The 27,556-nt window shown below is 44.1% G+C and overlaps 1 protein-coding gene across 1 annotated transcript in view; it reads right to left on the bottom strand.

Annotated features, from left to right (window-relative positions):
* Positions 1-27,556, bottom strand: part of LOC148594446 (uncharacterized) — an 88,449-nt gene that overhangs the window by 33,480 nt on the left and 27,413 nt on the right. Inside the window, exon 3 of the mRNA XM_088526475.1 lies at positions 17,622-17,696. Within this exon, the coding sequence (XP_088382601.1) occupies positions 17,622-17,696 (75 nt within the window). The remainder of the gene's footprint in view (positions 1-17,621; positions 17,697-27,556) is intronic.

Below are 27,556 nucleotides of genomic sequence, written 5' to 3'. Positions count from 1 at the left end.
TGCAGTACTTTGCCACTGTTTTATTTAACAGGTTCCTACAACTGTACATGAACCTTCCTATGAGCTGGAAAAAAACATACAACATAATCTACTATGTGGGTTATCAATAAATCTCTCGTGCAACACTTCCACTTAAATGTTGAGTGAGTCAGTTACTAATTAGATAGCTCATATATCTTAAAATAATCTCTTTGTATCATCTGTTGGCTCCCTCTCCCCTACGAATTTAATCAGATTATTGTGATTGATGAATTCATTAGTATGGCCATCATGTCCTGAGAGCACAGCAACTTCTAGAGAGAAAGTTTCAGGAAGGAAGAACAACTATCTCTGTTTTTCACATACGCAGAGTTACAAGCAACGGAATAAATGAGCACTATCAGTTTTCCAGTTCTGGGAGGGGCCGCATAAGGTCATTTCCACGCACGCAGGATCAGCTTGGCTGTCTTTGCTGGAGCTCTTCCAAGAAAGCTAAGGGGGGTGGATAAGCACTGAGAGGCCATCATGATGTGAACGGTTGTCTGGGCCCTCCAGATTGATTCTGAGCCGCCTGAAATCATTTCTTTCCAGAGGAAGAAAAAGTTTCATTGTCAGTATCATATCCATGTTTAATCCCAGCAGCACTGAATGGCTTATCCCACCAACAGAAAGCAGAAAAGCTTTCTTTGAATCTTTGCTCCCTCATTTTCAACTTGAACTAAGACCTTTTCTCATCTTCCACAAAACCTCAGACCACTCTTGTTTGTTGCAAAGTTTTGAAATTGCTGAATTTGCTAAATTCCAAAACTCTTAGAAAAGCTGCAGAATTTAAAAGCACATTCACATTCTAGATTGAAACAAACACCAGCAAGTAAAGTACGGACAGCAAGAAAGAGGAATGAGAAATATTATATACTCAGTAATAAAAATAGCATAATAATACCTTATGATTTTGGAGCTTTTTTCATCCAAAGATAAAAAATGCTTAAGTGCTTTGACAGCACCCCTTCCCACTCCTCCCAAATAATATAGAAGGACCATGGCACTTGCCAGGGAAAACAGCAACTACAGGAAAGCACCCAGGAACAGTGTCCGAGCACCCAGGAGCCGCGGCTGCCTGAGGAGGGTGGCAGAGGTGACATCTGCTGTGCTGGCTGGCTCAATAAGGCTGTATTTGCTGGTGAGGCAACTCGGCATTGAACTATAACTCTTCAGCCTAACAACTTCATAAACCAGATTTAAAATATATTACTTAAGAATATATTATTCCTAGGAAACAAAATTCCTAGGAAGAAAATCTACTGTGTCTACTTTTTTACTATCTGCAAGTGGACAGTGAGCATTTGAAGGTCAAGAAGGACCCCAGTCAGGGTATGTCAGCTGGGCAACTCGGAATTCAGGTGAGGATTATTTTGGGAAGATAGGCAGCCTGGTAAGCAGCAGCGAGCAAAGAGCAAAGGCTACTTGTTGGACACAGAAATGCCTAACAGGCTTCTGGGAACCCTACACACCATATGCAATTAAAGCAATTTCTTACAGTTATGTGACTTCACACATTTGCAAATGTGTTTTCCCCTTTTTAGGCTCAGTGCTTATTCATGCAAATCAAAAGGAAACACGTAATGGGTTTTGAAGACAGCAGAATAAAGCACCGGAGTGGAGCCCTTGCTACAACATTGTCTTGCAAATGCCTCCAAATTCCTCCCTGGTCACTGCGTGGGCAGCACATTCCCAGGGCAGCAGCGGGGGCGGCGGGAGGAGGGGACTGAGCAGCTATTCATGAACTTGGCTCATTAGTGACCTCGCGGCACACTTGAGAGGGGAGGGAGGGCTCCTTCCAGCAGGAAACGCAAGGTCAAGGAAACTTGGAGGCCGACCACGCTGGGAGGCTGGTGGAGGGAGCTGCCAGCTCCCTGCCCGCGTCGGCCTTGTCCCCACGCTGCTCTGGGCCAACTTCCCTCCCGTCCACTCACAGGAAAGCCCGTGCGCGGCGACGGGAGTGCTCCTAAAGCAGGCAGCCCCTTCCCCAGCCCCCGCACAACTGAAAAGAAAAGTCCCTTTGGTTTGTTGGCCCAAGCTTGCAACGCCCAAGTTAAGAGCAGAGGGCAACAACTCCTGGAAGCCGATGTGCAGAAATCTGCGTTCGGGGCTATGAGGGACATGGAAGGTGCAGAACGGTGCAGAGAGAAAGTTACCCTGCCACATGGGGAGAGAGCAGCCTTACAAGGAAACGGAGGCATCGCAGAATGACAAAAGCCACTCGGTTATGATTACAGTGGGTTGTAAACCAGGCTACATTACATTAATGAGGTAGGAGAAGATTTGTTATATGCAAAGGAATCTACTAAGAACATTTTCCATTAAGAGGAAAACATAATCCAATCTGTAGGGAAACAAATTTCAAATTATAGAAATGGTATAAAATACAGACGAAAAAGATTCAGGAAAAAACGGCACAGATCACTGACGCAAAACAAGCTGTCAATAAAACCCGATAAAATCCTAACAGTGTCGAACAGCAAGTAACTCTATTTGAACTAACCAAACGCAACAATAGGAAAAGATTTTAAAGATTTGGAAAAGCAAACACTGGATTATAAAGGAGCCCAAATGGTGGCACACTGACTTCTGTGTTATGAAGCCTGGCTTTCCTAGCTTGCAAATGAATCTAAACGGTGGGTTGCTTTAGTGCAGCACCCCGCGCTCGCAGAGCGCCCCAAACCGCGGCGCCCGGCCCGACATCAGCGCTCCTGAATGCCCTGGCAATACAAACGCAGCAGATTCATGCACACGAATCCCCTGCAGAAGAATCCAACTAAGAAACATTTTGGCACATTCAGTTCAATGTTATTAGATGTGAAATAAGAAACAGTGAAAACTATCATCAGGCACACTATTTTCAACAGGGTCATGTAATATTTTTTTTTTTTTTTAAGGGGGAAAAAAAACAGGCACCTTCACAAAGGTATGCAACGTGGTTAATAAGAAGTGACAGTCAAAAATGCAGCAAAATGCAAATAAGTTATATTAAGACGTTCAAGGAATGTAAAGGTAAATAGTGCAAGAAGCATTAATATATGCTCTCCACTGTGAAACACTGTTCAGTTCTCACCACTTTATCCTAAAATAACAGAGCAATATTGAAGTCATTGAAAATGATAAAGGAAAAACTTGACATAAAGAAACTCATCCAAGGTTTGACTTTTTGTTTTCAATCAGAGAGGAGACAGACTTACATGTAGCTCTTAAACCTAAAACAGTCAAGAGGACAGAGGAGGCAGATTAAGAACTATTAATTTGGTCTCCTAACATAACAGCGAGGGAATACACAATGAAACTGTGGCAACAACTACATCCAGTAGCACTTACCATGACAACATAACACTGGATGTCAGAGAGCCAAGAGCTTGAAACATTTATATCTATAACAAGCACATTTAAATGAATAATAAGAAATATCACAAAAAACAGGAACTCTCCTGTTTCAGGGCACAGTATTTTTCTGCTCCTGCAGAGGAGCAATAGATATCTAAGAATTGTAACAAAATTACCACAGATTTTGTTCTTGAACAGCAGCAGCTACCCTCAGCAACAACAGGACACTGAATCTCTGATCCTTTACTGGCAAAGGGGAAGACATAATAGCAGTAGTTTCTCTTGCAGGAAAAGTTTGCAATTTATATCACTGTACCTACTAGTCCTAGTAGTGAGGAAGTGTGTTAACAAGCGGGCCACACAAACAGAGTGCAAAAAGGAGCTCATAATGTAAGCATATGAAGTGAGACAACACAAAGACATATAGAAAAAGCTGCGGCAGAAGGTGAGACAACAGTAGTCAAACAACAGAGGTCTAACTTTTTCTGAATTGTATTTTGGTAGGTATTGCAAATATTTCTAGAGACACATTACTAAATAAGAGAGGCAAAATGGCAGGAAAACATGCAGATGATGCTTGGATAATTTATGAAGTGAGGGATGAAGTCTGTTATCATGGACCTGAGAAAAAGAATTTACATATCCACACTGAATTTGAATTGCTTATCCACAGGGGGCAGGGATAAGCTTTACAGTGCTATACAGTATAATATTACTTGGTTTTGACAAGGAAGAGCAGTGGGATATAAAGAAATGGAAAGTATGGTCAAAACCACGGGTCAAGAAAGTGATCTTGGCAGCAGCTTTCCAACAGCAGCAGCAATGCAGCATTATCGAGACATGAGAAGCAGGACCTACACATGTGTTTTTCCTGTTAGAAACAAAATGTAGGGGGGAAAAAATAGATATAGTCCAGACATATGGGCTTGAGTGAAGGGTGGTGATAAAAAAAAAAAAAAAAAAAAAAAAAAAAAAAAAAAAACTTTCCTTCCTGTAAGCTGTATTGATAATGAGATCACACTTAAACACGGGGAAAAGTAGCTTCAGATTCACAACTCCAAAATACGTCTAACAGCAGGAAAATCTTGTTTCTCACACGAGCAAATAGCTGGGGTCTCTAGTGAAAGGCCTGAGCTATAAAGAGCCCCTGGGCCACCGAGAACAGGTCCCTGGCACGCGCTGGTTTGGGGCAAGCAGGCACTGCGAGAACGGATGCGGCTGGGAGGATCACACAGCAGTGAATGCAGGAAAAGGGCCAAGGTAAAAGACCTTCCCCTCACCTTCGCAGGCTAGGAAAGGTGTGAAAACAAATACCCTCCCCGCAACATAGAAATTATAATTAGACAACAAGTTTTCAGACCTGAACAGTAGTCTCAGTACATGAGCGCAAAAATGTGATTTTGAGTTTAGTACTTAAGATGCTGAACAGCAAGGAGACACCAGAAATACTCAGGAGAGCTAACACAAGAGGTAACAACAGCTACAGCATAACTCATGTTAAGCTTGTCCCCAACAGGGCGAAGGAGCACGATGTGCAAGTGCCAGCAGGATGCTGTGTCCGTCCCGCTCCGCAGGAAAGAAACCACCTCTGAATGCAGAATAAACCTGAGCAGCAAAGGGGGTTACAAGACGAGACTTGTTTTAGATTTATATTCTGGGATCTCTCCATTACCACTATTAAGATATTAAATATTTAAACAAAGCTGGAAAATAATCAGCAAAACTTCAGCAGCAATCAGTTCCTGCATAGCCCTCTGGATCCTCTAACACCAGGCATTAAAAAGTGATAGATTATGAAAGGCGTCTCAGACAGCCTTACCAATATAAATCTTTTATGATCTTCCTTGAGATTCTCTCCTAAGAAAAGTAATACCAATCTAGAAGCCATAATTTTCTCCTAACTGCCTCAGTCCTGAGTGCCTCACATACCTTAATATTTCTGCTGTAACTGAAGGGTAAGGACAGACATACCTGAGATACCTTGAAAATTGCCAGTTTGGATACTAGTACCAGAGAAGGTCTGGACTCTTTGAGTCAAGAAATAGCTGCTTGAGTTGCTGAGAGGTGTGAATACGTACATAAACACATGTAGTATGTTCAAAAATAGAAAGTACAGCTTTCTTTCTCCAGAGGGACCCAAAATAGAAGTTACTGAGAGTGGTGGAGAGAGGTAACTTATCATCCTTTTCCCTCAGAATTAAGGTTTCTGCTAGGAACCTGTTTCTGCTGCCTTCTTGATGACCACTGTGCTCACCAGGGATTTAGCCCTCACAGATTTTACCACTGGTCCGCAAAACCCTTAAATATCTAAAGCAAAGGATTGTACACTGGAGACTTTTTTTCTCATGTGAAGGAAAAGACTGATGCAGAAAGGACTTAGCTATCAAAGGTGGTATATAATCACAGTCTGGCATCCCCACTGGAATATACACAAAATTATGTATATATGAAAGCAGTTTTCCCTATTAATTATGTAGATACCTTTCTGTCCAACAGGGTATTTCTTCTTCCATTTCAGCTGCACTGCAATTGCTCTTTCAACCCTACTGCCCCCCCACACCAGTTCAATTTCTGCTGGTATGAAGCAGGCTGCACCTCAAGCAATCGCCTTCCCAAGAGCTCCAAAACATTCCTGACAAGTCAGGCAACGTGCTTGCCATGGGCTTTTGCAGTGCTTTGCTCTCACACACCCTCTCAAAGCACAGATAAGGAAGGGGAGCCTCAGCTACAGGAGAAAGCAGGTCTGGAAGTTAAAAGGAAAGAGGATAGTGAGGAGGTGTGACACAAGCAGGGAGCCGCAAACCTAAACAGAAGATAAAATCTGCTGGACCAGTTCCTCCCATGAAAGCAGCGTTGGGCTTGTCTACACCGATACTCTTTAAAATCTCCTCTGTTTCACTGCTGCCAGGGCCCGCAGGGGCTGTGGCATAAAGTGCTGCTCCATACCAGTTTCCCAGGCACAGCCATTGTATCTGTACACTGGAGAGAGTCATTTCCTCGCTGCCTGGGATTTCCTTGCTTTGAAATGCCTCATAACCACGGTTCAAAATTTCTAAATGCAAGTACAGACTTCTCTGTGTATGTTGGAAGCAAAACTCAGGCCCAGGAGTTTCATTTCACATGTTTAATTGGTCCATGAAGAAAAACATTATGGATGCATAAAAAGAGATTCCATTGTATTAGGCCTTCTTCAATTTCTATTAATTTCTACCACATAAAACTGCCACAGTTATTAAATTTTCAAATAAAAAAAAAATACCCCTAAATTTTCCGGATTGTCAAATAGCTTAAAAACATGCCTAAGTACACAACATTGTTATCGACGTCCAGCCAACAGTTACAACACCCTGACCTCTACCTTAACTCCCCCGCTCCGACTCCAAAGCCCGGTCAGAACCGTGAGCCGCCGCCGTGGCGGGGAGGCCTCGCGCGGGCGCTGCGCGAAACGCGCGGCCTGCGCGGCCTCCCCGTGACTCCCGGCCGTGCTCCCCCGAGCGGGACCTTCCCGCCACGCTCCTCGGGGCAGGGAGCGGGGGTGTCTCCCCGCTCGCTCCTCCTTGGGCCGCTGCTTTTGTTTCTCAGCTCTCCTCCCTCTCGCTGGCGGCAGCGGAGGCCGCGCACGCAGCTTCTGTTTGAAGCCACGGGCTTGCCCCTTGCCCCTACGGCCCCGCTGTTTTCTAGGGTGACTTTTGCAGGATTCTCCTGCACTTAAAAGCCAAACAGCTTCAGGTTCTAAGTAATAAATTGCTTTTAAACATATTATTTCTCAACATGACTTTCTGAAGCAGGAAAGAAAAAGTCTGAGTTTAAAGGTCTGTGTTTTATGTTCACAAGCTAACCAGTCCACAGCAATTTTGCATCATCAGTTCTCTTTTCTGCCTCTAGGGTAATAGAATTTAGTCCTCCCTACAGAAGGTAAATACGGTACCTCGAAGATCAGGCATCCTTCAGCTTACGTGCCAGGAAACAGCATCTTCTTATGGCCACTTTCTCTGCTCCTTTCCTAAGGTAACGCAGCTGCTGAGTGACGCTCTCCTCCACCAGTGCACTAATCCCTTTTACATTCTGGATACTCACCGGGAAATCTCAGAGGAACTGGGAGATAGATAGGGAGGAAAAGCTGGGTATAAGAGACCACTCCAATACCAATATCCCGCATCAATTACTGAAATAGATCCACTGTGTTAAAAGCCTCCTGTTTCTGAATCCTTCCTAAGAGCCCCCTCAGGCACACAGTCCTACTCTAACATGACCATGGAATAAATTAGAAACAGGAGAAGGGACAGGAAGAACGAAAGAGAATTGGAGAGAAAAACCCCAAAGATAAAAAGTTTATATAAGGAGAGCTAAACATGTCACAGACCTGACAGACCTCCAGATTCCTCCTGGGAGGACGGATTTCTGGTACCTGATCTGCAAACCATTGGGAAGTCTTAGCTACTACAGTCATTCTTATCATGGCAAAGCGTTGTACTGCAAGGCTTTCCAGAGCAGCACCTGTAAATCTTTGGAGCGCTAGCTCACCCTGCAGCGCAAAACTTAACCCCTTTTGCAACTCAGAACACAGACGCGGGCAAGAGGCCTGACACAGGGAGGGACCCCCAGACCTGCACACAGGTTTGAGCATCTCTGGGCTTCCCTGCAAGCGCCTGAGAACCTTCTGAGACCAGCTCAGGTTGAAATCTGCCCTTTTCCCTCTTTTAGACATGCCCCTCTCTCCCCTTAACACACCATACAAATGACTACTGCCATATATCACTGCAGGGTTAATCTCCTTTCACCTGCTGGTATCACACTTTCCGTGCAGAGTACTCCGCTTGCCTGAAAGCTCCAAGGCCATGAATAATACAAGAGGACTCCACTACAAACACCATCAATGGCTCAAAAAAACCTTTGCTGGCTCTCTCACCCCTTCTCACTTGCTGATCTTAAATTTCCTTCAAACACTGCAGCATCGGCACTAAATCAAACCAGGGAGCTCTCACATCTCGCCCCTCCCCACCAGCAGCTCCACTGGTGGCCCACAGGGACACGGGGGCTGACACACGCAGGGACAGTCGTGAGGACAAGCCACCCGCCACGCTGCTGCCCTCGGTCACTCCTTGCACCTTCGGCATGGGAACATGGCACGCTTCTTAGAAGTTAAACCCCTGTAGCTGCCACTGAATTGCATAAAGAGTTAACAAACACAAGAAATACTTTTTTTTTTTTTTGGAAAAAATCCTGTATTTTTTCTCAAGGATGGCTGCAATCCAGCTGAACTATTCACCCTGAAACGTAACATGGACATTAACCTTACTAGATGGCCCACATCATGTTAAGTTTGGGAATATTTGGCAATGGAATAATTTGTGGTTACAAGAAAATCCAGCCAGGTGCACGCAACAGAGGGAAATGGTGAGCCTCAATGTTATCACATGAGCCACAAACTTGATACATCACATCTATGAAATCACATATAGTTCTTAATTGAATCATTCCAAATCAAATCAGGAAAATGCAACCAGAGTTACAGGAAATACCAGGATCTTGGGCAAATTGCCTTCTATGTCTGCTCTTGGTTACACTCTCCATAAAACAGGATCAATAAACTTAACCATTAAGTAAATGCAAAACTTGATTAGTTCAAATTTTAAACAGAAAGATAAGGTAGTGACTTGTTTGGTGTCATGTATCAGATACCTGTGTTGAACCACATCACAATTTTAACAGAATTTCTGAATGCTAGAAAAGCCTGAAAAGCAACCGTTTCCAAGCAAAAAAACTGAACACAGAAAATCCTTATATTTTCATACACAAACTTATGACTTGCACCAGCTTTCCCTGAATACACAAACAGAAGTCCCCTAATACATGAAAACAAATAGTGAGGATTTAAGGAGGACTGTTTTATCCCATAGGTATGAGGCTATCACTACACACCAGGAGGGAAAAAAAAATCTCCTTGAGTTTTGAGTTACTTCGGCAAAGCCTGCATAAAGGGAATTTAGAGTGATGCTCCAAATAGGCACCAAGGAATGATTTAAGTAGAAGATGGGAAAGCACATGTTTTTCAGTGGTAATAAAACAATTTTAAAGGAAAATGAAAGAGAAAGGGTTTGGAAGAACACCAAAGACTCCAAGACTGGCTGGAAAGCATTATATAAAAGTGGTTTAAAGCTGTGGTTTGAAATATTTATTGTCTGGAGAGGCATCTGTTCTGGCCTAGGGAGGGCTAGCTCCAACCTCCTTCTGCAAGCTACAGAAACAGCTCCATGGAAGAAACCACTAAATGACTCTTCTGTACTAAACACTAAAAACTGTGATACAGGACATATGTTAAAGTTCTAAATTGCCCTGTAGCTCTTTGAGGTATAAATTTGCTTTGGCCATTATATTACCTAATGAAGTGCTTTGAAACGAAAGATGCTGTGTAAGTGCAGAACATTAATGCAATATGCTTAGCTTAATTTGGACATGCCGTAGTAGGATGGCGGCTCCCTTATTGAGACATCTGCTAGAAAACTGATTTGGCCAAATCACAGCGAGTGATAATGAGTGCTGTTTAATCAAGGCAATATTAACATAAATTTTAACTTCTGTCAAGTAGCTTAATGGTTGAATTACTGAATGTTAAACAGACATGGAATTTTATATTCTGGTCTTTCAGTAAACAAGTTCTCAAGTAAACTGGAAGTTATAGTTTCTTCAATGTATAGTCAAAAAGTCGAGTTACAACCAGAATGAGTTGAACTCAAGTGATGCAAGACTTAAAATCATTGATTTTATTTTCAACCTTAGCGAGCTTTACTATTGGAACGCTCTTCACTTTTGAAGTAAGGAAACAAAATATGAAATCTCTAATACAAACACATCTGGTTGTACTTCTAAAATTAGAAATTTATAAAAGATATCTTTATTAATTTCCACCTTTTGGGCACACATGACATTTCTGACTTGGTTGCTTGACCCTGATCAGCTTTTTACATTTTTTACAGGTAAGGATCAGTAAATTCCTGTACTTTGCAATTCGAGAGGGCAGTAGATGTTATGCCTTTCCCTGACAACCAGGCTATGTGATTTCATTCATTAGCCACTAGTTTTGCCTGCTTTATTGTTCAGTTAGAGAGAAATGTAGTACTGCGAGCATCCAGCTCAAAACTACCAGAAACGGGAACACTGATGGTCAGAGCTATCACACACTGTCACCAAGCAGAAGCTTCTCCTGCAAAGGTGTAACCCAGTCACAGACGCTGCTTTAGCTATTGACTCGTAAAGAAAGGGAGATTTCAGAAACCAGTATTAGTAATTGACTTATCCAAATGAAAAAACCAGCATTTTACATTATTCCACAACACAGCGAATCTGTTAAAAGCATTTACTTCCAAGTTCCCTAGCTTCAACATAAAGCTGTAGGTTCCTAAGAAAGGAAAGAGCAGGAAAGAATATAAAAGGCATCACAGAGCTCAGTACTGCAAATGATTTGCTTTGCAGGAAGACATAGCAGTTTGGTTTTTAAGGCCAGGAGACTAGGGAAGAAGCAAAATCAAATAGTTGCAAGTCAGCCTTGCACTAAGGATCCGCTTAAGGAGACACCTTTTTAGCTATGCACCATAAAAGGCCATCCCAGGCAAGATATCAACATCAAACCATATGTTTTTATTCTCACCCATCTCTAAAAAGGGCAAGTTACTGATCTATTGCAATGCTGTAATAATTGAAAGCTTCTTAGTCCTCCAGGTAGCATATTAAGACTGCTGCATGTACTTCAGTGCGGAGACGAGTGCCTTGCTATCCACAAGTGGTGTCATGGCTTAACACAGCTGTATAGGCACACATCTATTTATTTCAGTGAAGCAACGAAATATAAAACATTTCCCTTCCTACAATACCAGGGTGAATGTTGTGACAGAAGATTAAGTTGTGTAAAGTGATGTTCAACACACACAGAGTTGTCTATGAGCAGAAGAATAAAAAATGTACATCTGGTTTCACACTGTGCATGAACACATGCACAAAAAAGGACCTGGGTCCTACATGATTACGAGAGCACGTGCAAAGAGCTAAGAAGATAGTTGCTAACACCAGTCCCAGGCCATTCACTTGCAGACACAGCTTTGGAAGAGCAAAGATTTTCAACACAACATTTTTTAACACTCAAAAATGCAACTAAATAGGACTAGTTTCTTCCACTGTCACTTCATAATCACATTGCCTCTACCAGGAGTCACACTCTCCCATCCTACTCCTCTCACTGTTGACCTCTGCAAGCTGAAATCTCGATAGGGGACAAGAAGGCCAAGCTTATTCCACAGAGCAATTCTCAAAGCAACAGCCGCCTTGAGAGAGGGGGAAAGAAAGTGTGTGCTGTTGCTGTGGAAACAGAGCACAAAAATCCTGCTAATAGACCCAGGCGCTCTCGGCGGCTCGAGCAGGTTGCAGAGCAGTCACTGGAACTGCCTCTGGCGAGCGAGAGGGGCTGGGACAGGCACGGGCAGCCCAGATGTCTTCATCACTTCCCAGATTCCACTGGATCTGGGTCAGCTTTTCAAAAGCAAGTCCAGCCCTCTGTGCACTCCGTGAGAAAAGGGGTCTTGCTGGCGAGAACAGTTACCACCCCTGAAGGCCTTGAGCTGGGACGAGGAATTGCCGAGCTTGCTGAAATTCCTGGTCCAGAGTCCTGGACGCAGAGCTTAAGAGGGAACCAAGAGTTTGCTGACTATATTCCAAAGTGATGCTGGGGAATGGTAAAGGGGAAAATTAACCTGTATCCTGCCAGGTTGTAGGTTCCTTATTTCCTAATGGATGTAGGGGACTAAACAGAATATAAACTTATCATTAAAACCTGCATGATAATTAACACACAGCAATGGCTGAACTAAGACCAAGAGGCAACCTCAATATCAGACTGTTCTAGCTTTTGAGTGACTTTAAAATATTTTTTTGTACCTAAATCCATAGTTTTGCTTTTCTCCATTCCTTTCGAGGTCCCTGAACTGTGTAACCTATTCATAATCCTGAACTGCATAAACTACAAGAGCTGATGCAGGAGTCTAACACAACCACGTCAGAGGACACTGGTTAAAAGCAGCTGTAAAGAGAACATCATGTACAAAACACAGGCTTCAGGACTGTCAGGAAAAAATGGTTACCAAGTGCCAACGAGGAAACATTATAGAGTTCCTCCTGCTACCAAAAATCAGATGAATCCAGCAACTATGTGATGCTCTAATACTGATTTTGACAGGACATTTTAGACATAAGATGGAGATGTCAGGGAATTTCAGCACCTCAGGAATTAGTTTAACTACCCATTCCGCCAACTCTCAATCTTCCACTCTTCTCTCTCATCTCCACAAAATGTCTCATATTAAAAGAAAGTAGCCACTGGCAAGCTGGAAGAATTACTTATTTTACAAGGGTGTTGTGAAGCTTAGTTCATGTTTGTAAAGCCCTTTGTATCGCGCCTTTCATCTGCTGTGGGAACCTCACAGTATTATCAATAAGGTCTTTTCTACAGTAGAAAGGCTTTGCTAAAATAGCTATATTAGCAAATCTGCCCAGCAGAGATGTGGTTTCCACAGGGGAGAAAAGTTCTTTTGCCAGAACAGCTAGTACCAGTTGCCGGTAAAAGAAAAGCTCTGCTGGCAGGAGCACATTTTTGGTGGTGTCTAACTGCATCTAGCATATGGGCATTGCATGTCGACGGAGGGAGCTTTCTGCAGAATCCTAACAAAACCCAGCCTGGAAGGGGAGCGCAGGCCTACGTATTCTGGAGGCTGCAGATGAAAGCCATACATTTACTGCTTCCACAATACCGAGTTTCTGCATTCATTTATTTATGTGAATTAGCCTGAAGTAAGGGTCCTCTGAAAAGAGAGATTATGTTAGCAGCAAGGATATTTTACTTTTTTATTTTTTAAAGATTTTTTTTGTTGTTTCTTTTACTCCTTGTTTTGTAAAGGAACAACAAGAACTCAAATAAAGCCTTGGTCAAGCATATTCTCCCAAACAGAAAAGGGCACAGTGTTAATGGCATTAGATATGATGGATACTACTGTAAAGAACATGGACTATGGTACAAGAAACCATTTCATGTGATAGAAAGAGGAAGAGTAATTTTTTACCTGTACTACTATTTTCTATTGAAACTTCCAATTTTCTCACTCAAATTTTTAAAATATCAGGTACCCTGTTGCTATTTATCTCCTAACAAAGGTGTAGCGGTGCCATCACATCAGGTTCCCAGAGGACTATTTGCCTTTTCTCTGGACGCGTTTAGCCTGATTCTGCGCTTCCCAAGGCCGTCTGCAGGTACCAGCAACAGAGCGTCTGTGTTTTGCCCTTCAGTTTTCTGCATTCTTCTAGAATTCTGCTCCAAATCTTACCAGCTAAGGGCTTGTTTACAGAGGGAAAGGAAGAGCATCTGCCTCAGACCTCTGGAAAGCTTTTCTTCAAAGAGAGATCTGTATTTTGTTTAGAAGGGAGTCTCTCCGTACCACCTATTGTATCACAGAGTTTTCTAACACTCACAGCACCAAACCTATGAAATGCAATGCAAGTCCTACGACAGAACCATATTTCAAACTTGTGGCAGGTCACAAATTAGCCGAACACTTTTCCACAAACTGATTCAGGTCAGGCACGCTTGAATCTGGACTACAGGTCAAAATCCAAAGACAGAAGTTGCCAGAGATAGGGAAATAAGTCATTTAGCAAGATTCACAGTACGTTTTCCACATGAAAGGAGGTTTCATTACCACAATTCAAGCACACCTATTCTGTTGCTTTCGGCTGAAAGGTAAAGTTAATCTGTTTTGAAGTGAAATAACCATGAAACCACATCTTCTCTGTTATGAGGCAAATTGGAAAGACTAACTAAATCAATCAGTAAGGTAATATTTACCAAAGTATGGCTGCAGATTCCAGAGCCCGCGTGTCAGCACTATGCTATACACTGTTTTGTTACAGCTAAAAATGATTCCTGTGACATCTCAAACAATACGCAAAAAAAAGCCATGTACTAATTTATAATCCTTCTACATTGTCAGCAACCTCTGCTTAATCACTGCGAGCCACTCCATACAGCACGAAGAGTGGCACCGGCCTAAAACAGACTTGTCAATGCTGGGCTAGGGTTAAAAGAACAGGGTTCAAATGAGGGCTAAAATACATGAAATATTTTCCACATTAGCTAAGCCACAGACCAATACTGAAGCACTAAAAGGCTAAGCATTCTTGCAGCCAGTTAAGAAGCACTTTCTTTTCGTGACAGCATTAAACAGGGCTGGATCGGGTTTCCTTTTCCCACTAGCATGCATTCTGTATGTAAGCAGCAGCTCCTAATCAATGAATTAGGTATTAACACATTATACCATGTGCAAATTTATGCCACTATATGCACTATATCTCTGCTACAGACCTGCGTACAACCAGTTTGCTGTGTGTATGTAGCTTATGAGCCACGCACCGTCCCCCACAGCCGTGCTGCCACCGGCCTCACCGGAACGTCCGCGTGAAGAGCGAGGACGGAACACGGCCACTAGACATGTCTAGATGGAAAAGCTCCTTCTGGCCTTTTGGCTACTCAGCAGGAAAAAACAAGCTTTGGCCAGGCTATACTACCCTGTATTTATTCCTGTTTCAGTCACTTCTTTTCTTTTTTCTTTTCTTCCTCTTTGTCCCCTCTCAATTAATTAACACCTTCTTTTTCGCCTCTGTTCCTCCCTCAATTCCTTCCCAGACAGCCGTGCCGCGGACGCGCGGGCTGCATCCCGCGGCCTCGCTGCGTGCCCTGCCTCCACCGCCCCCTTCCCGAGCAGGCCCTGAGCGTTGGCTCGAGCACTGGGAGCAGGGGCCTCAGACCCCGCGTGCGGAGGAGGAGGAGGAGGTGGCCAGGCTTCCTGGGGAAGGTCACCTACTCTGGAATGTCCCTCCGTCACTGCCGAAGTTATCCCACATTTATCATTCTCAGGTTCAAGTACACTTCAAGGCCTACTTGCTTTCTTCCATTTTTCCTTGGGAGCAAAGGCATAGACGCTGGTTGGGGCTTTCTTCCTCTTAGCTTTACGAAGTTACATTACTGCTCCAATGCTTCTGCAAGGCAGAAATGCAATTTGCAGGGCAGAAGTGACAGTTACGTGGTGCTATCAGCTGCTCTGGCCTACGCTGGAGCATGGAACTGCCAGCATAGGAGAAAGGCACCATGAAATTACGAGAAGTCACCCCTGCTCATCGTGCCAGCGCAGGCAGCCCTGCACGGGCGGGAGGGCTGAAGCTGGGCTGCAGTATTACCAAAATACAGAATTTCTTGCATTTTAAATAGCATTTAACAAGTCAACTGCAGGCACGCAAAAAGAAAACCTGCAGTGTAAAGAAAAACAAATAGAAAAAGGCAAAACTCTGAAACAGAAATCAATCAGCAAGTCTAGGAATTTGCGCGCACTAGTGCTTTGAATGTGAAGCACAGGCTTCAAACGCAGCACCTATCTCACAATTCACATCTTCAAACATATACCCAGGCAGCATATCAGTCTGCTTACGCACAAGGTATCTAAGACAACTCACTAGCTCTCACTGAAGAAAATATATTATAGATATACTGTTTTGAGCATAAATTTCTTTTTGGTCTCCAAAAAGCACCACTGAAACTCCAGTTTACCCTCAGATGCTAAAAACAATATACTTGGTTATATTTTTTATTACTCCTCACATAAAGGGGGAAAAAAAACCCCAAACCCACTTTTGAGCAGAAAATGGGTCTGGAAATGTTACCTAGGACTGAAAATGCAAGACATTTTAAATGAAGGTATGTCCTCCACAGAAATCCCTAAGAAGTCTTCCTGGAAGCAGCTGTAGACTGTTCAAGCAACAGTAGGAGATGCCAGTGGATGAGAGCAGACACGCTGCTCCCCTCGCTCCCACGCATGGGTCAGGGATGGCATCTTTCAGAGAAAGCAGGAACGGGACCTCCAGGCCAGCAGACAACCCCACTGTATGGAAATCTGTAACGTGATCTTATAATAGCTGTTCTGAATTCATTGGGAGTCCAAAGATTTGAAGATGTGAAGAAAAAAAAAATCCGTGCTGGTGAATTTCATCTCATCACTTGACTGCCTTTATTGTCTCCTTGGTCGTGCTGAAGTTTGCCTTGCTGTTGTTTGCATCTTCCCTTTTCAAATGGCCTCCTGCAGCTCTAAGCTAAAGATCTTCCTCGAGCTTCTAAGCGACAGCTGCAGTATCTTAGCCATCTGTTTAATTTATATTTGCTAATGCAGCTCCTGCTGTTTTCAAATGACAGTTTTTTTTCTCTCTTATTACCCCCACACGGGAAATCATTGCACTTGCCAAAGTTTCTCTCTAGTCTCAGATGTCAGATCAAGTCTGGAGACAAAAGGTGATGAATGAGGCTCCTGGGCACTTCCTTTTTGTTTTATTAAAATTATGAAAATTTGTCAGGGAGGCGGATTGTGTTATTTCTTTGAAGAACAATTATGAACAAAAAGGAAGAACTACAGAAACAAAGGAGATAGTGAAGGGGAAACCTACCTCCCCTCTCAGCACAGCAATTCTGTGGGGAGGTCGAGGTGGAGACTCCCCCAAACCCGCTCAGGAGGGGAATATCCATTCCCTACCCGTTTCCTAAAGCTGTGATTCCATCCCTTCAGCCGCCTGTGCCCACCTGGCCCAAGCTAAGGCTCTGGGGACTCCCAACTTCCCTTTGCTCCTTGCAAGCCGGAGCACACTGGAGCTCAGAGGCATCCACGACTCCTCTGGAGATGGTGGAGCACCAAAGCCCAGATGTCGCAGTGCTTAACATAAAACTTCGAACTTGAACACAGATACTCCTGTCCTGTTTAAGCTCGCGGTAGCTGAAACACAGCGAGCGCTACCACGTCTGTCTCAGGAGACGCAGCGTTAACAAGACAACATTGCCTTCCAGCACTGACTAGCCCCAAGCCAACAACAGGTTGAGAAAATAAATACCGAGAAAAAAAATCATGTGAAGCAGAATAAAGGCATAAAAGTCTGAAAATTCATCACTACTCAGCTTTACCCAATAACTTGTACTTTATGGCATTTCATAAGTAGCAAGATTGAGGAAGCAAAGAGCATTAAAGTCTAATAATACAGAAATAGATTACTCAGTCACAAAAGATCTCTTCTTTTTATACCTTTCACCAACATTTCAAACCAAGACCTCAGGAAACAGGATTTTTCTCCTGCCATCCTTGCCTATCATGCTACCCAGAGGCCAAAAATATCATTTATATCAATTTCCTTCTTACCTCAAAACACGTAAGTGCAGTCTGAAAAAGACCTCTCTTGTACCAGATGCAAATTCAGTTAAGAACACCAGGAACCTGAGGAGAAGGAAGAAGACTGTATAAATACATATATCTGACTGCGTAAGGCACCAAAATACTCCAGATTGGAAACATGTGCTGATAGTGGTGTCTGATCCACTTGTGATTCAGTACCTGAAGCACTGCAGATTTCATTCAGGAAATGAAAGCAAACTGGCTCTGCTCCCAGTTCCCTGACTCCAGGACACAGCTGCCCACCTGCGAGAGCCCCAGGGGACGGCACCGGCCCTTCCCCGTTCTGCCAGCCAGTAACACAAGCAACAGCACGACTAAAAACTACCCAAAGTTACAAAAAAAAGAAAAGCATTAAAAAGAAACTAGGAGCTAGGCACAAAGATTTTTTTTTTTTTTTGGGGGGGGACATTAATTTGCTTTCCTTCTTTGACTTTGTGATAATAAGAATTATTGTCACGTCGACGAGCCTCTGATCACAAGGTTAGAGGAAAAGAGCCTCCATCATCTACCGCTGCTCGCTCCGTTAGGCATTATTGTGATGTTAGAAAAGTTGGATCTAGGACTGGGAAGACGATGCCAACTGAACGAAGAAAACCAGTGAACAGTGAGCTCTTCTCCAAAGTGACCAAGATGTGTTTTGCACAAGACGGGGGACATGCTACCTTTTAGAACCTGGCATAATAAATCTGACTGTCGAAAAAAAAAACAAAAAATCCTTGGTAAAAAGACATCAGATTTTACAACTAGCAAACACGTTTAATTTCTTCCCTCTCAACTACCACAGCCCAAGGACACAGCAATACTCTCCTACCCCTCAGAAGTCATCACAGCAAATATTGGCATTGCTCCCCCAGGGAGGCTACCCCACAGGTGAGTCCTGCTTCCAGGTACACGTGCCTCCTTTTGTGCCTCCTTCTGCTCCTCCACAACAGCTTATCACAAGACACGAGGTGAAAAAAAATCCTTACGCTTTTTAGCTGGCATACAATTCGTTTGTATTTTCCACAAAATACCTCTGTTGTCCAACTACCTAGTACCTGCAAACCACACAGTCCTACAGACTTCCCTAGAAATGGGAAATAAAAAATGTCCCTTTGCTGTTCATACTACAGGAATACACTTGTACAGACAGAAGAGCTGCCTCCAACCAGAAGAGTTTGCTTTTGAGAAGAAAACCATTATTCAAGGGTAGATGAATTTTGCAGCTGAGCCTAGTACAAGATTATCTACCCTCTCAATCTTTTCCATAAATGCTGTGAATAAGGAGTGTCTCAGGAGAAAACATCTGAACTAATCACTTTATTCTTAGCTTGGTCAGACACCGCTTGATACGGCCCTCAATCAAGCACTCACAAATTAAGTCAGCTCTCCATTAGCCAGTAGAGCGGGGATGGCAGCGCCCAGATAACAGGAAAAGCGACGGAGGACTGAGCTGGACTACAGAGCCAGGACGGGGCTAGCCCCGCAGAAAGCCCCAGCCCACTAATCTCTGAAAGCAGAAGGGATAGTGCTATAACCTGTTACTGCCGACCCACTTATCTCTGCTGGAAAATTGCAATCAGCAGCTCCACGTTTTGCAGAAGCAGAGCTCCTGCCCAAGCCTCCCAGCTGCAGATGCTGGCGGGCTCGGGAAAGCCTCCAAGCTGGGCTTCCAGGGACCCTGTTCTGGGCGCACGACACAGGGCTGCCAACGGCAGCTCTGAAGAAAGCTGCTGCGTCTATCGGCTCGGGTCTGAGCCGTGCAAAACCGCATGCACTGCTTCCAGTCTGAGCCCAAGGTGCCTGCGTGAGTAACTTGCAATCTGAATAATCTGACCGTGGAAAATAAAGTGTCAGCTGTAACAATTAAGTGGCAGAAAGGCCAATTTTGGCACCTACAAACTAGTTCAGAGGTCAAAAATTAACTTATTTTGATTCTGAAGGTCATCTGCAACAGTCCCCATACAGGATCTGAAATCCTCTCCTTAGAAAGGATTCTTCTCTTCTCTTCCACCATCCCTAAGCCTTCCCCAAGAACCACTACTGCCAAGAGTATAAAGATGACATTTGGAAGGAAGCCACATTTGATTCTATATGCTGACGCAGACAAATAATATACCTACTTAGTTAAGCAAGATTGCCCATACAGATATTGCAAAAATGCAAAGCATTACAGATCACCTGAACCATAATTCTGAACTCCAGTGAAGTAGGTGACACGTACCTCCCCAAAAAGGCTAATGCTAGTTCACATTGAACGTAGAGGCAACAGCTTTCAACAAATTCCAGGGAATTTCATTTATATTACCTGTTAGAAAACCAAGCTTTGCTGTTCATCAGCACTTTAGGTGCCTGGACTTAAAACGAACAGGCAGATGCAGCTGCTCACAGCTGATAAGGCCTCCTGCCACTGGCATCTATTTATATCCATGATCCAGCATAACAAATCCATACACTCTAAACAACTACTAGATAAAATATGGAAATGCAAAGATGGGACTAGAAACCACCTCCTTTGGTACATGAAACACTCCCTCCGTAAGTAAAGAAAGAACTCGTTAAGGTGAAGGTAATAAAAGATCCCCGCTCTCTCTGAGTAACATCTGCCAAGATAAGGATTTTCAAAAAGGAACCACCTCCAAGTCAGTCCGTGGTGGCAGCTCCCACCAGCTCCGTGCCGGCCCTCACGCAGGGGCTGGGGCGGGCACCTCCGGCCAGGCCGTTCACGCCTCCGCTCTGCGCTGCACAAAAGCAGCTTCTGGGCGCTGACGCTGCTCTGGAGCAAGGGGGATGAGGCAGGGGAGCAGGGTTTGAGTGTTTGCAATCAACATCGCACAGTGCCTGCGGGGGCGTAATGCAGAGCTGCAAAAATAAATTCAAGGTCCGAGGATAGAGCTTTGCATGAAAGAGCATGGGACTGACGTGCGTGTCTGCCTGCGCTGGCTTGGCCAGGAGACAGCATCGTTGCTGTGCCTGACGCCCAGCCGGGCCCGACCCCCCAGCGCAAGAAGATGTTCACAGCTTGCAGGGACAGTTATTGAACTGCACGGAGACACCTGTCGTAGAAGGAACTAGACAAAAAAGTGCATTACAGACATGCGCTGAGAGCATCAGGGTACAATTTCACAACCAGCGTAAGTCAGAATTAACAGCTACCACCAAAAAATATGCTCCTGTACCCTTGGCTGTTCACAGCACACTGATCCAAGTAAGACCTAGTACACCCAAAAGTAATGATCAGTCACTCAGATTTATGAGCTGATGCAGCTTACCCTGCAAGCTGCCCGGCTGCAGAAGGAAGCAAGGCAGAAATGCCACCGCTGGGGCAGGTGAAGGCAGCGCTGACCTTGCCAGGAGATGCATGGGCTGAGATCACCTTTCACAAAGCACCGTCTTCATTGCACAGTCTAAAGGTGAAGGCAGGAGACAGAGGCTGGCTACAGATAGAACGTCTCATTAGATCATGCCCTCCTGAAGCTACCTGTTTTTTGAGAAAATTCTGGGTTTGGACATGCAGTTAATCAACCATCAGTCACTATGAACATTGCGTGTGTACGTTATCTAAGGGCCGGTGATATCTTAAAGCTAAAGAATCACTGTTCTCCTGGAGTTACTGGTTACTTCCTTCTAGACTTTTTAACTGCAAAATGCTAACAAACTTCGATTTCATTTTAGGAGTGAAAACCCTGAACCTGAGCAAAACACAAGCAATATTTTCAAAAGCTCTCTCTAGTTAGCTTCCCTGCCTCTATTGCAGTGTCCCTCTGCTACCAAGAAAGGTTAAGCTTTATTTAAAATAGAAGCAAATTCTGCTTTCAAACACCCCTTTCACTACTCTCTTATCCTTCTTCGCATGGAATAAAAACCAAGTATTGCAGCTGAAAGAGAGCAATATAGAGCCAAGAAATGATAAATGGATTGGAGAGGGGGAGCAAAGCAGGGGGAGGTCTTGGTATCGACTGCTACAGCTCTGGAACGAGACTAAAGGAGAGGATTTCACAGTGACAAATCTGAGCTAGCCAGCAGCTGCCCTTGAGGCATACACTGCACAGCTCTATGTGATTACAAGGAGCATCCCTCAAGTTGCACCCAAATTTGACTCTGTCCCGCTGCTCCTAGCCTTCATGGTAGGTTGACATCAAACACCTACTTGGGAATACAAGGCTAAAGGGAAAGCTAATTACGTTAAAGAGATTAATTCCACTTCTTGTCAGGCTTCCTGTGCTGTATTTTGTTTTGCAGTTTCTCATTTTGATTTTGTGTTCTAGATTTGGGTTATGGCAAGCCTGCAGCAACTTCAGTTGCTATGCATAATGTAAAATAAATTGATAAACAGCCTCCAGTCTGAGAATCCTGTGCTCTACATCCACAGACAATGCACACACCAATACTATATGCATGAGGTCTGGCACAAAAATTCATGCAGAAAACGTCTCAGACACCCCCATGGCAATTTTAAGTATGAAACGTCAGATGCAACGAAGCAACCGTGACAGGGCTTACATACAAAAGCAAACGTGGAGCACCTGAGATTGCCAAGCCAATAACCCAGACTTGAGCACTTTTTGCACTCACTCACAAGCATTCACAGGTCAGTAACATCCCGAGGAGCAGCGACAGAGCACGTCTGGGTCTCGGGACTAGCAGCCCCAGGGTTTTAGGGCAGCAGCTCTGCCAGGTGCGGTGCATGAGCTCCTGCAGCACCGACCTAGCACAGAAACGCTGCTGTCTCGGTTGGAAATTGTTCTTTCACAACCACAGTTCTCAATACTCTAGGCAAGTGCTTAGACACATTAAATCATAATTTTTAATATTCTAACTATAGATACGGCCTCTCACTGCTCACACACTCAGTGCCTTGATTTTATTATATACCTGTAATTCAGTTTATATTTTACAGTATGCAAAGGATAGAGAGATTCTGGTAAATGACACTTGAGATAAGAGTATGAGCAGCCGGAGAGTATAATGCTCCTTCTTTGCAGAGAGTCCAGGACAGGTAGGAAAAGCTAAAATAAAATTAATTTCCCGGATGCTAAGGTTATAAAGATAACTTGCAAAGTACAAGTCAGTGGAGAGCCATTTTCCCGAATCCGCGGTCAGGCAGCTCCAGGCTCCTGCTCAGCTCTCAGTCGTTCCCCGCGCGCTGCCGGGGCCTGGACAAAACCTCGTCCTTCCTCGCGGCTCCGGCACAGCGACGAGGCGGCAGCAGGCGCGGGACCGAAGCAAATGAGGTCAGGTCCGGGGTACCCTGCCTGGGAAAGCGCTGCACAGACACACAGACACTATTCACTGAGCAGGAGGTGAAATGAAACACACACATCGAGCCAAGCCAAGGAAGTTCAGAGCCGCATCTTCCTCCAGCCCCTACACGTGAACAGCAGCCAGGAGGCTTCGGGGCAGGGGAGGACAATTCTGAGCACAGGTTTGGGCAGAGGTGACTGGGCAGCTCGTTTTTGGGCTACTGCTTGGATGAGAAAGGAACAGGAAAAGATGATGGCAGCAAAAGACAAGCACAGCAGGGAAAGATTGAAGGGAAAAGCCAACAGACATCAGGGAGAGGTAAGTGGTAGAAGGAAAGGGGGAGACAGATACAAGTCCCAGATAATCCTGGGAAGATACTGAAAATAAAGGGTGCATACTCTAACTTTCCTTCGAGACAAATGGACTGAAAGGGAAATAGAAGAAAACAAACCAGGGAAATAAAAAGAATAGCTATATGAAGTGCAGTCAAATTATCCAGAAAATTCTCGTGTTAGCATAATGAATCATTTGATCAATATTTTTCTACAAAATTCTCAAGTCCTCTAAGTGATTGAGTACTATTTGTCAAATATATTATTTGACAGATACCAAGAAAGGCAGAATAATACATTTGACAAATTTATTTTACTTTTGTTCAAACTAGCTCAAGTGTTAATTGGGATGCTATTTAAACATATTAAAGAGTTAACTGGCAATTGGTTACAAGGGTTTAATGCAGAATTCTGTAATGCAGAATTACTCTGTTCCTGTCAAGCACAGCAGGCATGTCAGTAACATGGTCTTCAGCCTCCCTGGCTGCTGGATAGAGTCTCATCATCTGCTGGTGTTCCTCATACTGCAACTTTTTGTGCGCAAACATGTGTGAGACACTAATTCCTAGACTCAGAGATGCTGCAGAGGCGAGTGTGAAGCACTGCCCATATCCAAGGTTCCCAGTGCTACGTTACAAACCCCTCAGGATCCACGATGCTTTACTGCAGAAGGCACCGTGAAAGAGTTGAACAGATTCACAGATAGGGAAGCGCTGGCCGACTCCAGTGGAAGAAAGCACTACTGTTGGTTTGGTTTTCTTTCATTTTGCTGGATTCAAATCTGGCATATTAAGACTCATGTCTTTAAGACTCTTTTCAGAAAGAACAGAGATTCGGAAAGCTTAGGTTCAAACAAATAGTTGAACAAAGTTGGGTGCTTACATTTGGTTTCTAACATTTGTATTTTATATAATATACAGGATAAGTTGACCTCTACAGTGTTTTGGATTTTACAGAATTAATCACCATCTGTCATTCATACAAAGAGAATATGAGAACCAGACTACTTAATCAAAACTTAGGCCTAAAGGCAACTCTCCAGGATTTCTATCATGTTTGTGGCATTTTTACGCTTTAGAAACATCTAAGCAGTAGTAAACTAGTCATTCGTGTCAGCAGGAGTCAACCTACAGAACAGCAGAGAAGCACTGCAAAAGAACAACATGCAGCAGGTAGGACCCCTGGCTTAGAGCAGCCACCAGCCTAGTGCCAGCTTCTGAAATCATGAGGTATTTCTGGGTATGACAGAGAAAAAAGCCTTCCTTGGAGATTAACAGCACTAACCACAGTATGTTCGGACAGATCTGGGAACCCACAAGAAGCCTAGGTGACAGTCTGCAGAGGAGCTCTGAATCTAAAGTGAGATGGGCATTAATTTTTTTTCCATTAATAATTAAACCAAAGAGCAGATGGAGGGAAGCTGAGAAGCTGCCAGAAGTGTGCAGCCTATACTAATATTACTACTAAAAGGGGAAAAAAAAAGTCCCAATTCTCAACAGGGAAAAGGAAAATAGAAAAGGTCAGTCTTGGTAGAGAGGAAAACAAGGAAGTATTTCAGTGAACAAATTCAGTCTAAATCTATCCGTGTTGAAACCTGGAAGATCTTTTTTTTTCAGGAGTTAAAACCTGTCAGCAATACCTGACAAAACTCTTGAAGGTCTCTGAAATTAGCACCACAAACCTCCCAGGATGAGGGAGAAGGACTGGGGATTTCATTCTGCAAACTCACAAGTAGGTAGGAGTGTTTTCCTTTCCATACGGAGGGCAACACCCAAATCAACAGAAGAGCAGGATAATAGAGGAGCTGCACAGCCCAGGCCTTGATGCTGATGCTGCTTCAGCAACCTTGAAATCCCCACGTCAAGACAGATGCTCACCCTGGCCCCATCCCTTAGGGATGGGGAACGCGAAGCCGAGCGGCTATTAGGAAGCTAATCCCAAACTACGGTATCCTTCTGTGTCCCAACGGACATCTCCCTTTCTTCTTTACCACGGCACTTTCTCTCAATTCATCTGACATGGGTGATACAGTTAGTGTGAAAAGAAGCTGCTCTGACTATTTTTGAAAACTTTTTTTTTTTTTATTTCCCCATTTCCAGAGTCAAACGGTTTCAAACCAAAAAAAAAAAAAGCAAAACTTCACGTCTTACGTACTATGTCGTATCACTAAAAATCCCAAGTAATAAGGGACCCACAATGTGTGCATCCCCTTAGGGAATCTCCACGGAGATTTCGATACAGAAATGGTACGACCTTTACAACTAAAGAACCAGGATGCTATCCTCATATATGTCTAATATAAATATTTTACACGCATTTATACACACACACCCCATTCTGATGCACTAGTTGCAGACTTCCCTGCTAGCAGCGCAGGGCTGAACTGTGATTGTATCAGATGTGGCCATGGCTGGCACTCGGCAGCCTCCCAGCAGGAAAGCTCCAGCAGGGAGACAAGAAGTCAACAACTAACAGGACATGCAGCATCAATGAAAACTGAATTCTTAAGAGGTTAAGACACATGCAAAAGCCGCTGGTGGCAGCATGGAAAGATGCATTTATTTCATAAGTTCAGGAACAAATAGAAGGCTATTAATATCTCAGAGTGGAAATATTTCAGTCCAATGTTTTGCAAAGATGTACTGGAAGAAAGACTCTGCAATCACTCCTCAAGCAAAACACAGCTGTTCCAAAGCACCCGAAACAGATTTCCACATGTGACCTTAAACAAATCGGAACACCACCTGCAGAAGCACCGCCAGTGCCATTCCCACGCCTGCCTGCTCCTGCCGGAGCGCTTCTAGGAGCGCCGCTCCCAACCACAGCACGGCAAAAGGGGGCAACCTGCAGCTTCGGTTCATGAGACTGGAGAAACTGCTGACTTCCTTTTTCCCCCACGGAGGAGGAAAAGGAAAAAAAAGAAAGAAACAACATCTGTAATCTATAAATGATGATACATAAAAAATGAATTTCCTTTTGAAAAAAATTTATGAACCATGTGGCTGTCTAATATTTAGCTGACAAAAATCAGAAAAAAAAAAGCAGGAATTCTGTGAAAACAGCAAGTAGCTGAAGCAGTGGTATAAGGGCATGGTATAAGGGCATTAGCAAAGAAACTCCCAAAATATTTTTCTCTCCCTACAAATACATGTTTATGGAATGTTCTAATTGGAAAAAATCTGAACTTAAGCTCCAAAGCCATAAACTTCACTAGCCCTTACTTCCAGCAGTAAGCTTCACACCTCGAAAGCAATACCAGGTACAGGCATCTTCTGAGCCCTAGGACAGCGGTCATCAATCAAAACAGCCCCTACAGTGCAAAAGACAAGCTTAGGCCTTTCAGCATTAACTGAAAATTCTCCCGATTCCTTGCAAATTTATGGTTATCCTGCATCAACAGCACTACACCACAACAAAATAAGTATTTTCTGTACAATTTTATAATGATTTTTACAGTTTGTTCTTTCTGCTTTGTACTTCTCTTGCAGGCATTCCCCCAGCATCACATTTCGATCTTGGGCCTGTTCAGTGAGATCCTCAGCTCCACAAATCTGTTATTAAAAGATACCTTATTCAGAAGCCTATTTGACACCATGCCAGTAACGCCGCAATAAGTAACCAGTGCTAATTGGGACTGCTACAGTCACACTGAAAACAGACTTCCCTGCTCCCTTCAGCACTGCAGTGAGGAAACCTGGCAAGCCAGACCCCTGCAACAAATTCCATTTTCCATGTGATGTGGCACTAAGATGAAGCCTAAAAGCAGCATGTACAGGAGAAAGGCCTTGGCCGAGATCACGGAGGGCACCCGCTCGGCCCTTACCTTCCCCTCTCGGCGCAGGGCTACGCCACCCCTGGAAACGCAGCGGTGAGCAGGGCTGTGCACGGATCCCCTTCCGCGGGGAAGCAGCGCACGCACCCAAGTGAGCATTCCTGCCTCGCCAGCGTGAGGACGAGGCTCTGCAAAGCCCCAAAGACCTTCTCACGGCTGCTGATTTCATCCAGGGAACTGAAAGAGCATCGCAGCAGGACACTGCCAGCCTCCTTTTCAGGCGCCTCGCTCTGACTGCCAGTCTCCGGCAAGTGAAATGTCAAGAACCAGGCAGGGGCGGTATTTGGAGAAGGAGGGATAAGAGATTCTCACCATCCATCAACCTCAAAACCTATTCAGCCGACAACTTGAATGGGACTGGCATTTCATTCTCCATGGTAACAAGAGATGGAAGGAGGATGGAAAAAGAGAGAGGGAGAGGGCAAACCCTGGAAAGGGGATGCTGAGGATGCAGGCAGAGCTGTAAACTTTGCAACTGCTCTTTGCTTTGAAAGTTGCTTGTAGAAGAGGGCAAA

This window comes from Tinamus guttatus, unplaced genomic scaffold (assembly GCF_059628265.1).
Source record: "Tinamus guttatus ecotype Peru unplaced genomic scaffold, ASM5962826v1 Tinamus_guttatus_pri_ptg000246l, whole genome shotgun sequence".
In the NCBI taxonomy this organism is placed as follows: Eukaryota; Metazoa; Chordata; class Aves; order Tinamiformes; family Tinamidae; genus Tinamus; species Tinamus guttatus.
Note: the sequence above shows the minus strand (reverse complement) of the source record. Positions and strands in the feature narration are given on the sequence as shown.